General features: G+C 40.3%; 1 protein-coding gene across 2 annotated transcripts; it reads right to left on the reverse strand.

The window, feature by feature from the left end:
• Nucleotides 1-222: 222 nt before the first annotated feature.
• shisa9b (shisa family member 9b) lies at nt 223-9,910 on the reverse strand. Of its 2 annotated transcripts, none has more exons than XM_088437439.1 (4): nt 9,172-9,910; nt 7,962-8,068; nt 3,550-3,690; nt 223-1,173 (listed from the first exon to the last, which is right to left on the reverse strand). In XM_088437439.1, exons 1-4 carry the CDS (start codon nt 9,681-9,683, stop codon nt 851-853), a joined length of 1,083 nt encoding a protein of 360 aa, XP_088293565.1. In that variant the 5' UTR covers nt 9,684-9,910; the 3' UTR covers nt 223-850. The 2 variants fall into 2 exon arrangements, with proteins under 2 accessions (XP_088293565.1, XP_088293564.1); XM_088437438.1 differs by having other exon boundaries at nt 223-1,176.
• Nucleotides 9,911-12,135: the final 2,225 nt, after the last annotated feature.

Below are 12,135 nucleotides of genomic sequence, written 5' to 3' on the forward strand. Positions count from 1 at the left end.
GTTATAGCAAAACTCGTGTGTGTGTGTGTGTGTGTGTGTATGTATGTATGTGTGTATATATATATTTATATATATATATATATATATATATATATATATATATATATATTTATATTTTATATTTATAGTATATATATTTATATATATATATACATATATATATATATATATATATGTATATGTATATATGTATATGTATATGTATATGTATATGTACAGCAAAATATATAGTTTAAAATTTCAATTTATAAATATAAATATGTTTACAAATGTTTACAAATATGTATTGTGTATTATATATCGTTTTTTTAACTAGAGTTTTTTCATATGATATAGGACATTGAATGAGTCGTAAGAGAATATTTTGGAATGCCTCATTCTAGCCGTCTCATTCTCAAGACACCACTGTAATTTGAACTTGACTCATTCACTGCCAATGACGAGTTTAGTCGTCTATTAGTTTTGTTTCTACACTGATGGGCAGGAGTGCGTTTGATGCTACTCCACTGTAAATTTTTTAATCCTGGATGCAATTTCACTCATGCACAATCACCACTAGATGGCATGGATGCCCTATTTCAGATACGAAATCATTAGTTTGCGAATTCACTCTTAAAACGTCTGGCAGTGAAAGAGTTTTAACGGAGGTTTACGAGGAGTTGTCATTGTCTACAAGCTGTGGTGATTCAGCTATTTGCGTCCTCCGTGATAACACATAACAAATATCAGTAGATAATATTGCGTAGAGTTTGTGTGTATACGACTGAATTAACAGTTGTGATTTGGCATTATTGTCGTCGGAATTCCGAGTGCGCGGCAAACAGTCCAAAGTCATCTTTCACAGAATCCCTCATACAGTCACTTCCGTCTTGCTGTTGGTGAGCAAGTAGGGCTGCGGCGGCAGCAGGCGGGCGTTGGCAAGGCCGTAGCAAGGTCTCGGCCCCGGCACCTCGTTGCGCTCCCAAGGTCTGGGCGTGGCCGGATTGGAAAAAGAACCGAAGGGTAGCGAGCGGGAGCCGTGGCTTCTCGGGTTCTTGTGCTTGCTCTGCTTGCTTGATGCCTGCCTGGGCGGGCTGTAGGGGTTGCTGAGTTCCGCTTCCGTGTCCACGCGCTCCATTGGAAGGATGCCCTTGGTTTGCCGGCGGTTGCTGTAGAAGCTGTCGTTAGCTTTCTCTGCTGACGTGTGGACAAAAGCCAGACACGTTGATCAATTTTTTTCAAACCGATACCAGTATGAGTGCCCGACTCTTGACCGAGTACCGATACCGCTTGTACATCAAATTTCTCCCAAAACAAAGACAAATAGTTAGTTTAAAATAAAGCATTTTCAAATTGTAAAAAAAATGGCTGTTTTCTAGTCTAATTTTTACTTCATTTCGACACCCTCACAGTCACGAGTGAAATAAAATATGAAATAGATCCGGTATTGGTCTGATGCAGATACTTGGCATCAGTGTATTTACCTTAAAACTGATTTCAAATCAGTATACTGTAAATTTTCTAACTATATAAACTATAAAAGCCAAAACAAGAAACAAAAATAACAGAAAAGCACCAACATATGCTGAACAAAACAGACACACTCAGATTGTAAGAACACTGCACCAACACAATAGTAACATGCTGGATTGCATTTACTATAGGACATTAAATCCTGATTTAAAATCAGTTTACCATGAAATTTGGACAATAAGGCACACGGGATTATAAGTGGTGCAAATGAACTGGATACAAACTCTTAAAAACGTAAAATTCTGTCTTTGGTATTGAATGAGTTAATTTGATGACTAGCATAAACATGCCTTTGGGGTTGAATGGTTCACGTTATAAATTGTACATGACAAATAATGTATTTGTCAAATTAATCAGACGCAATATTAACTTTTTACTACCAAGAATGACAAAATAAATGGACTTTTAGCAATTTATGTATCAGGCATGAGAAATGTATGTTAAAATTATAATTTGTAATCAGTATTCATCATTTTTGTGATTTAAAAAAATAAATAAATCCAACCTTTAAATGAATATTCGTTGGTCTTATTTCTTTCACGAAAAAAGTCAAATCCTAACCGTTGAATGAATAAAATCAAGATGTTATTTTTACCCATACCGCCCAGCCTTACTGTACCGTGTTACATCCAATCACCACGACTCATTTGTGTTTTGAGTCAGCTTGATTGCCCGCCGCCCGCAATCTCATTAGCTAAGATGTGCTCTATTTTCGATCATCGCTAATTATCTGTTTTCTTGACTCGCGCTTCCGCACAGTCGGAGGAGCTTCAGCTGCCTAATCCAAAACGCTCCCCGAGAGAGATTGTTCAAAAAGACAAAACTCTTGTGCTTCAGGATATGTATCGTTATTGACGGCTACTTCCTTTTTTATTTTTTTACTTCCTTCTTTCCTTTTTTGTGCGCCACCTGGGACGGCGATTCTATTTTCGGACCGCTTTAAGTTTTTAGCAAATCTCTCTGGAGGCAGTTTTTTTTTTTGTTTCACCTGCCGACGTACGCTGGATCACTTCCCAAAATGATCTCTTGAGACAAACACATCCTATAAATAACTTCCTTACCTCCGGACTTTGACAGTTTATCGATGATCAAGATTTTAAGATTTTTATGTAGTTATTTGGATTAACCAGGAAAACATTAAGGTTTTAACTCTCTCCAGGCAGATGTTTCAAATTTGCAACAATAAAATGAGAACCCCCTCGCTCTTCCACATGAATATTTTATGAGCCGCTTTTTACTCCAGTGCTCTCGTTTACCTGCGTCCCAGTGTCCCAAAATTTTTAAAAATTTTAAAATCAACGTGCGTCCAACAGATGCAACGTTTTTGATAAAAGAAAAACCGTTCGCTCTTTTATTCGGAAAGACCACTTATGAGTATTTTTTTGACAACTTCATCCGGCGTGCTTGTTTAATCTCACGTCTCGTTTTTACTCGAGATCTCGTTGTGGCGAGATTTTGTCTGAAGGATCACAGTGAAAAATGCCTCCCAAAAAGCGCTTGAGCCATCATCAACTCAGCAATTGATTTTTTTTGTAGCAGTGACAAGTCAAATAATACACAATCAGCTAAGAAGGAGCCAAAAAGTAAGAGGCGAAAACAAAAACGTGAAACTCAAAGATCGAGAAGAGGAACAAAGCGGACATGTTGCAGCTAAACAAACACCCAATGTAAAAAGTGGACTTTTCTTAATAAGTTATATCAGTGGTTGCGATATGAAGAAGATGATGACTGATGCTACGTATGAGTTCATACTATTATTTTAAGAAACATTATTGTGACATTTGTTAATATCTGTTGTTGTTTTTTGCTGACGTTTTGTAAATACAATTAGAACCTTAGACTTACTTTTTATCTTTTTTATTGCACAATTTTTGGAACTCAGTTGGGCCCTACAGCTTTTTGGGACTGCAAGTCCAACAGTTCCTTGAGCTAAAATGGCCGCTGTTACTCAGACATTAAAAAGAAGTACTCCTTTTTTAGTGTCAGGAACTCTTCGAAATAGAAACAAAAAAATAAAATTTCTGTTTGCACTCTTACCGACAGCTTTGAGGGTGGCGTACTTGTTGAGGTCCTGGATTGAGGTCTGCAGCTCGTACGGGCTGCTGATCTGATCCAACAGTGCATATTGCTCGGTGAGAAGAGGTGATGAAGGCGTGGTGTTGTTCATCTGGGGGTTGTCTGAAGAAATGCAGAGAAGGAAGAAATATTACAAACTGCATTTAACTCAATCACTGCCATTGACGGCTATATACGTATGAGATCATTTTTAAACGTCTGAAATGCCATTTTGAAGGGAATGGGTTGATTACAGTTTAATAGTCGACAGCAGGGGATTCAAATCCCCATCCTCGAGGGCCGCTATCCTGCATTTTTTTTTATATTTCTGTCCTCCAAGACACCTGATTCCAGTGATCAGGATCATTATCAGATTTCTGCTGAACTTGTTGATGAGCTGATCCTTTGAATCAGGTATGACAGGACAAAAACCTCAAAAGCATCCAAGGTAGCGGCTCGGGGATTTAGGACAATCCTTAAAGTACGCAAAATTTCCAGATAATCCATTAGTTTGTAGTACCAAGATTGACCTCTGGGGGGCAGCGTAGTGACATAAGGCATGCATACTGCCAGAAAACACAATGGAAAAGGAAAAAGCAGTTGTACTGGAAAAAAAACTAGATTAACGTTTCCTCATATTGAAGACTGAGAATTTATTACTCTTAAACGTGAGGTCGTTTGCTATTAAATACAATCTCATACTGGCGCATTTGATTACGTTGTTCGTAAATTTGGATATGCTTAAAAAGAGTTAACTGTAAAGTGTCAGATTCTATGTCATGTACACTTATATTTAGAGATGCAATCGACAATTATAACTAATAGCAAGTCAAAACACATTTTATTTATAAAGCACATTCTTTTGGTTGCTAACCAAAGTGCTGTACAATGAAATACCAGTAAATAGAAACGTAAAACGCAGAAAAACAAGAGGTTACATTTTTCAAAATAGCTTACATTTACATTCTTTCAAAATATACAGTATTAAACTGGTCGACTTGATTGCTTTATTGATGAGTCATGAAGAAATTCACAATTTACTGTAAAATTGAATTAAATTGCCACTCATATTTTTTTTTATCACACAAATTATTTCACAAACTCCGTGCAGTCAGGCCAAGGAGCCCCGGGGGTCCGCTGACCCCACTTTGAGAACCAATGGTTTATAGAATAGATGCATTAAATTATTAGATTGTTTTACTCCAACGTGTACCTAAAAAAAGCAAAATGAGAGATAGTGACGTGTGCCTTTCTGCGGATGCAGCTGGAGACTCCTGGCTGCTTTCCCAATCCTACACAAGACATCTGCGTAATTAATGGCTGTGCAGCAAATGGACTGGCCCCCTCCGCCTGGCGTGACAGCGCAAACAGATGTTCAGAAAGTCGTCGTTTGGTAGAAGAAGAAGAAGGTAAGGCCGATTTGCTAATTCTACATGACTGTGTGTCAGTAAAGATGAGAATACTTCATAAAACTTATAAGTAAAGTTGATATAAATTGACTTGAATGGGTTAACTCTACAACTGTTTATTGGCTATATCTTAGGGTTTTTTTTTGTGTTTGGTGCACAATAAACATACTAGTTTTAGCGAATAGGATAGTATGAACATCTTGAAAAATATAACTTTATTCTCATTAAAAATAGAACTTTTTTAACCCCTTCAGTACCAGCCTATTTTTGACGCTCCTCAAACCCAACACACAAAAAAAACAAGAAAAAAAATACAGTAAATAGATACCTGGTATTAAATTTCAGTACTCCTTTAAAAAAAGTATTAGTATGTCTTTGGGAGTGAATCAGTTAAATGTATTTTTTTTTTTTTTGTTATTCATCTAAAACTACCAATAAACTCGTGTGGTATTTTGACCATTTTTGGGTCATTTTCTTCCACACCATTCTTGCAATATTTGAGGTCAAGAGATGGCACACTCCTGTAGTTTGATAACTATGTGGTCTTGCCATGTTGAACTTTGACATGTTGTCACCATCTGGGTGAAATTTCAGCTCCCTGATGTCCTCTTTCAATGTTTTCCTTTTGGTGTAAAATGTCTTTGATGTAAAGATCAAAGGATTGGACAAAATCCTGCACAAGGGTTCATCTTAATTTCATGAATCATTCGTTGTAATTGACTCCCAGGCATAATCAATCAACTCTCCGTCACTAATAGCCTAATACACGAGTCGATCCCTCAGTGTCATTGTTGGAGGTTTACCAACTTGAGTGGGCCGCTCCTTGCTGAAAGATTTCTGTGCAAAAAACAGATCATTAATCCAGAATGAGGTTAATGAGGCTCTTATTCCCCACTGGTCAGCGAGAGACTTTATTACTGTGCTAATTAATGCGGAAGACGTCTCGAATCGCCGACACCGTCTCGCCTTTTGATGGAGGAAGACTGCTTTGACGACTGGTTTTGTTTCATCACCAAAACAAGGATTCACGCGACACCTTTCTTTGCAAAATATATATTTTGTGATCATGTAGAGTAGAGCTGTGATGATTATCCGATAATCAATTGAACCGAATTCTTTAAACATGAGACGCACGTTTTTTCCCCAAAAGTATGGGTGTGTCCTATGAAGGGTAACTTAATTTTTTTTTTTTAGTTCAACACCATTCGAGGAAGACTGATCTGTCAGCCCCATAATGCACGTCTGTGCATCTTTATATCGGCCCCATTACTACATTGTTTTCAATATAAGAACTGATCGGGCTGAACCAACAACCGAGTCCAACCTTGGTCACACACAGGAATATTACTAAAACGAAGCGGAACGTGTAAAGGTTATGTTGTATCCATCTGACTCAAATCAGAATGCATTGGTGCGAGAACATGAAGAGGTAAACGAACACAAGAAAATATGAAGAATTTAGAAAGACACAAGTTTTATTCTGTTTTGCTAGTTTAAATATTGTTGGTTAGCTGTTGGTGCATCTTTTACACGATAACATAGAAAATATCAGGATTTGATGCTAAAATTAAGAGTGTGCCTAATACACAGAAGCGTCCTATACTTGGGGAATTACAGTCATTTTATTATTTTCTGATAATGGATTAATTGTTAAATCTCCTCCTATGTTTGTTTACAAGGGAGAGCAATAATGTCCATGGGTCACTTTGACCCGGGATGTATTTAGTCACCTCAAGGCCAAAATGACCCGGAGGTGTGTGCGTTTATCCAAATGTGTCAACAACTTTTTTTTATGGTAAACCAAGTCACAAAATTACGATTATTAAGTGCCATAATGTTGTGTGTTATATTTTTTTCACTGTAATAGTAATAACATCATGGGTCAGTTTGACCCAGGGGGCAAGTGTAATCATCTAGGAGTTTTATGATATTTTGTGTCCCATAATTTTGCTAACTAACAAATCTTGTAATTCCTTTTTCCCTTGGAAACAGCAATAATATTCATGCGAGTCATTTTGACCCGGGTTTATCGATCAAAAGCTGCATATAACAAATACCATTTTAATGGCAATGTTGATTTCACATAAGCCAAATGGAAGTCTTATACTGAAAAACCACATTCAACATTAACTTTCATATGGGTCAATCTGACCCACAATATAGCAGGAGGGCTTAGAGACACAAAAAAACTGCACACATTTTTTTGAATTTATGTACCACACGTTAACTCACTCACAGTCAGATCAATTAAAATGTATCTTTGACGTCTATAGTCGTCAGTGGCAGCGAATGAGTTAATACAGAATGAGTATTGTACATGTTCACCAGTTTACCCGGAGTCTGAATTAGTTTTACAGTCGTGCCAATCAATAACTTATCGAAACAACAAAACTGAACCTAAGGGCTCTGCTTCAGTTCAAAGGCCTGAATTATTATTTTTTTCTGAAATTCATAAACGACAATAAGGCCTTTCAGTAAAATCTGACGCATATTTTTTTTTTACCAAGAATGCAGATCCTCACTGTGGTTTTTAGCACGCTGACAGTGCTGTCAGAGTTGCGGCTTTCATGTCAAAAAGTAGGCCGCCGTCATTTTTCTGCATCATTCTCGCTTTATTTTCGCTGTAGTAGTTGTGCCGTGTTGAACGTAAATGTTGGGTGAAATTTCAGCTCCCTAGTGTCTTTTTCCAAGGCTTTGATGTGGAATGCCTATGATTTAAATATCAAAGGATTGAACAAAACACCGCACAAGGATTAAAGACACCTGGCACCACTGAAAACACACCTCTGTGGGACTGGGGTAGAACCGAGCCTGACGTAGACAAAAATATCGCCTTGTCCTTAAGAAACTCGCCAAGACTGTCGTCATGGGAACAACGGCTGTTGTCGGTAAAATTAAGCTGCACTGTTTAACTTATTTTCAGAAACAATCTGTTAATTGTGCTAAGCGCATTGAAAATCGGGACAGGTTTTTCATGACACTTACGGAAACTGTTGATCGCGACTCTTGTCTGCATGTTCTCATAGTGCAAGCCCAGGCTCATCTCGTCGGTATGCTCTGAGGCAGGATGACGGGTCACGTGTGCCAAAGCTCTGCAAACAATGTAAAAAAAATACACATTATGAAAGATGCTAGAAAAAGAATTTCAGTGTTATTTAAATGTCAAACTGCCTCATTTATTGGTTTAGATGACTCCACGTTGCTACTAGGGCGCCCCCTGTTGCTTTGGCATGCACTTCACAGCTTGAGAGTCCATTTTCATGTGGGGAGAAATTTTTAAGTAGTTGGGGGGAATTGTGACCAGTAGATTTGGAGTCGAGTCATGTGACTAAGGAAAATCCTGCTTGGTCACATGATCCACAGATCAGCAGTATTTGTTCATTGGTTTGAGTTTACATGCAAAAAGAGTTTGTATGATGTCATGTATACTAAGTGTAAAATATTTGGAGCCAAGTCATATATGCTCAATGCGATTTTTTTCAATCGGATACCAGAATAAATATTTAACTCTTTCAGTCACCAAAATAAAAAATAAAAAAATATATAAATATAATTTTAAAGTAAGACACATATACTCCAATCAAGCATTTTCGACAGATTTAGACAGTTTAGTACAGTATGTTCAATACACCTGACATTCACGTCTTGGAGTGTGAGAGAAACCAAGCAGGCTCGGGGAGAGCATGCAATTTCCACACAGTAAGGCCGGAGCGAGCTGGGTTTGAACTGGAAAGCAGACAAGCTTATTTACTATTACCGAAAGTCAACTTAAAAGATCCAGCAAACAAATGTTCTTTAACATAGCGTGTTTTAAGTCTCCTCACACCTTTTTTTTTAATTGTGTAATATGAATTAAGCAGTAAAATCCACCTATTTCTTTTTTTTCCTCCTTGTGGCGTGGCAGCTTTTTGTCACTTGCTGTCAACTGAAAATGACATCACTGTTGCTCAGGGCGCAGGTAACAACCAATCAGCTCAGTTTGTGACCGTCACATGACCAAACACGCTAAACAGATGAAATCACAATATTCAAAATCATAATATTCGATTTTACTATGTTGCAGTTTTGTTTTTGTTTTTCAAATTGGCTCAAATGACCGTGCGGTCACAGCGCCACCTGTTGCCTTGGCATGCAGTTTACAGCCTGTAAATGCATTTTCCTGTTTAGTTTAGAGTATAGAGATCTAAAGTCCTACTGTGGCGCGTTCTCCGGGTTGGACCGCTGCGTCTTCTCCAGTCCGAGCTTGGTGAAGATGCCAATCAGCGCCATGATGGCCACTAGCCCGCAGATGATATACACAATCATGTTGGTCTTGTCCTTGGCCGAGTCCTGTGCCACGTCCACTTTTGACGGCGGCCTCCCGGTCATCATCCACGGCGGCGTGTCGTAGTTCTTACAGGTGGTCTGGTCCAGCCGGGAGCTGCGGAAGGCGCAGCAGAACCTGAAGCCGCACGTGCCGCAGCAGTACAGGTAGTTGCCCGTCTCGCACTTGAAAGGCGGATCCCACTGTCCCATCACGTCGTAGTAGCCGCGGCATTTGTCCTCCGTGTGCGGGAGCTCCGTGGCCACGGCCGTGGTGGACTCCGCCGACTCATTGTATCCGCTCACCAACACCAATTCGTCCGCCGCGCGCTCCACTTGACCTTCCGCCTGCCGCACGGTCACTTTGGCCAGGACGTACGCGAGCAGCAGCTCAGCGCCGCGCATCTTTGCTTACTTTTTCTCTTCCGCTCCTTGCGAGCGGACGCGCTCACATCCTCGGCGAGGAGAGGCGTGCGTAAAAGTGCTTTGGGTGCAGCTTGCCATGCAACGAAGCAAGGCACCGTGCGCACAATGCTACTCCCGTTAGCTCCAGCTTGGGAGTGGGTGACTACGACTGAGCAGGAGAGCTTCTGGTCTCCTACTTTGGCCGTGCTGGAGGAGTTCAGCCACCTCTAGGCTGATTCTCTTGAGCACTGAGTGGCAGCAGACACGATCGATTGAGTGAGGGGAGATGCGGAGGAGAGACAGATGGGAGGGAGCGAAGATGAGGGAGGGAGAGAGAGAGAGAGAGAGAGAGAGAGAATTTTTGCCTCTCTGGGACTGGATTAATGGCATCTTCAGTTCAATGGGAAAAGATGATTTCAGACACTTCTTTTGAGTAACTTAGCGATGAGTGAATTCCACGGAAATACATAAATAAAGTGTATGTATGTTTTCAATAAAACCTTGGCTAACTTTCTTCCTCATGCTCAGTGATTTCCCAAATGTAGTACAGAGGCTGAACATTGGTATCTTTTTGGGCAGGAGTTTTGGGCACGACGAACATACGGAGCCGCAGAACGTTGCAGGCAGCCTCTAACCCGCGCTGCCGCCACGATAGCCCCCACCATCACCAAACTGAATCACGACCCCCCAGTCACCGCAATGGAAGGTTTTAGAAGGGCCAAGCTTGATCTGTGTTGTACATTCCCCAACTTTAGTCTAGAGATCTCGGAGATCCTCTCTGAAGTTTCCCTCAAGGTAGCGGCCGTCGCACGTCGACCAAACTGGAGCCTGTCTAAACAGAAAAAAATCAAAGTGCCTGAAAATGGAGATTCCAATCCTTATTTCATCACAATTACACTTCACATGGTAGAAACAAATCTTTTCCCCTGGGGTTTCCTCCTGGTATTGCCTCTTGCCCCACCAGGGGGCCCGCCCCACTATTTGAAAAGGACTGATTCATATAATGCCATGACTCCGTCGATGTAGAATGATGAGGCGGCTAAACAAGATCGAATATTAACAGGCTATTAGACCGGTTCAGAGTTCACATTAGACTGAGCGTGGGCGTAGTATTGCAGTACATTGGTACAGTGAGGTAGTGTCATTAACATTGCATCTACGTTATCAATATATGACGGTCAACATTTACATTTTGGAAAACAAATGCGAAACTGCAAAACATGAAGCAAGTGTGGGGTGAACTTATTTAGCTATTTTAGCAGTAAAATTAATATTTTGCCCATTATTCATTTCAAAACAACAATTTATCATGTACACTGTACATATACCGTGTGAGCACATCCGCCTCACAGTTCAAAGGTCCCGGTTCAAATCCACCTGGCTCTGGCCTTCCTATGTGGAGTTTGCATCTTGTCCCCGAGCCTGCGTGGGTTCTCTCCGGGCGCTCCGGCTTCCTCCCACACTCCAAAAACATGCAGGGCAGGCGAATTGGACATTCTAAATTGTCCTCAGGTGTGATTGGGTGCGTGAATGGTTGTTCGTCTCTGTGTGCCCTGTGATTGGCTGGCAACCAGTTCAGGGTGTCCCCCGCCTACTGCCCGAAGCCAGTTGAGACCCTTGTGAGGAGAAGCGAGAAAATGGATGGAGGGAAGAACCAATCACAGCTCATTTTGCAAACGTCACGGATAACTGGGATGCAATTCAGTCGGCAGTTAGTGGAAAAGTGTGTTTTTATTGCATTAATTGTACATGAAAAATAATTTGGTTATCAAATTAATTATAGATAAAACTATTTAACCGCTGAAAACGGTAACGGTATCCCTTTAAATCTGACATCACTCTTTTCATACACTTTTAAGAAAAAAGGACTTTGCCACAGACACATTTTCAAAAAAATTCAGTTTATTTTTAGAGGACTTTTTTTCTGATTGCTAAAAGGATACTTGCCATCTGCCACTTGAGAATTTTTTTTTTTCTTTTTTTTGATGTTGAATCATCTTAGCAGCGGGAGGCTACTTTTATTTACAATTGGCCACCAGGGGACTTTTGGCTTGTTTCATCTAGTACGTCTACTATAAATAATTACATTCCCTGAAGGAGGAAACTTTTTGATTTGCTTTCAAGTGTAAACAGTGCAGCTTCAGTCAGGCGGACTGCGAAACTGCCACCTGGTCACATGACAGATGTCTTAGCCTTCAACCAGCTTAGCTGTTTGGTTAAAAAGAGCATTAGCAACACTGTGAGTCAACGCCGTTCACGCGGGGGCGCTTTTATGTGAATGAGAAGCGGCGTGATCTGGTTCTGTACCAATTACCTCCATGGGGATATTTTCCGTGGCTGATGGGGGTGGCGGCGTGATTCACTCGACTTTTTGAAGCAAATTAGCTGTATTTTGCAATGCCTCCATCTATAGTCGCTGCCAAACTTGATTGAACTCTTGTTTTACCTAGCG

This window comes from Hippichthys cyanospilos, chromosome 16 (assembly GCF_059441005.1).
Source record: "Hippichthys cyanospilos isolate Australia breed blue-spotted pipefish chromosome 16, RoL_Hcya_1.0, whole genome shotgun sequence".
Lineage (NCBI taxonomy): Eukaryota > Metazoa > Chordata > Actinopteri > Syngnathiformes > Syngnathidae > Hippichthys > Hippichthys cyanospilos.

What these genes read in the sequence shown, in the direction of transcription:
- shisa9b (XM_088437438.1), bottom strand. Translation starts at nt 9,683, where the DNA reads ATGCGCGGCGCTGAGCTGCTGCTCGCGTACGTCCTGGCCAAAGTGACC. An exon ending in AACCCGGAGAACGCGCCACA is followed by an intron (nt 8,069 to 9,171) that starts GTAGGACTTTAG and finishes CATTGTTTGCAG; the next exon opens with AGCTTTGGCACACGTGACCC. An exon ending in AGTCGCGATCAACAGTTTCC is followed by an intron (nt 3,691 to 7,961) that starts GTAAGTGTCATG and finishes GCATTTCTTCAG; the next exon opens with ACAACCCCCAGATGAACAAC.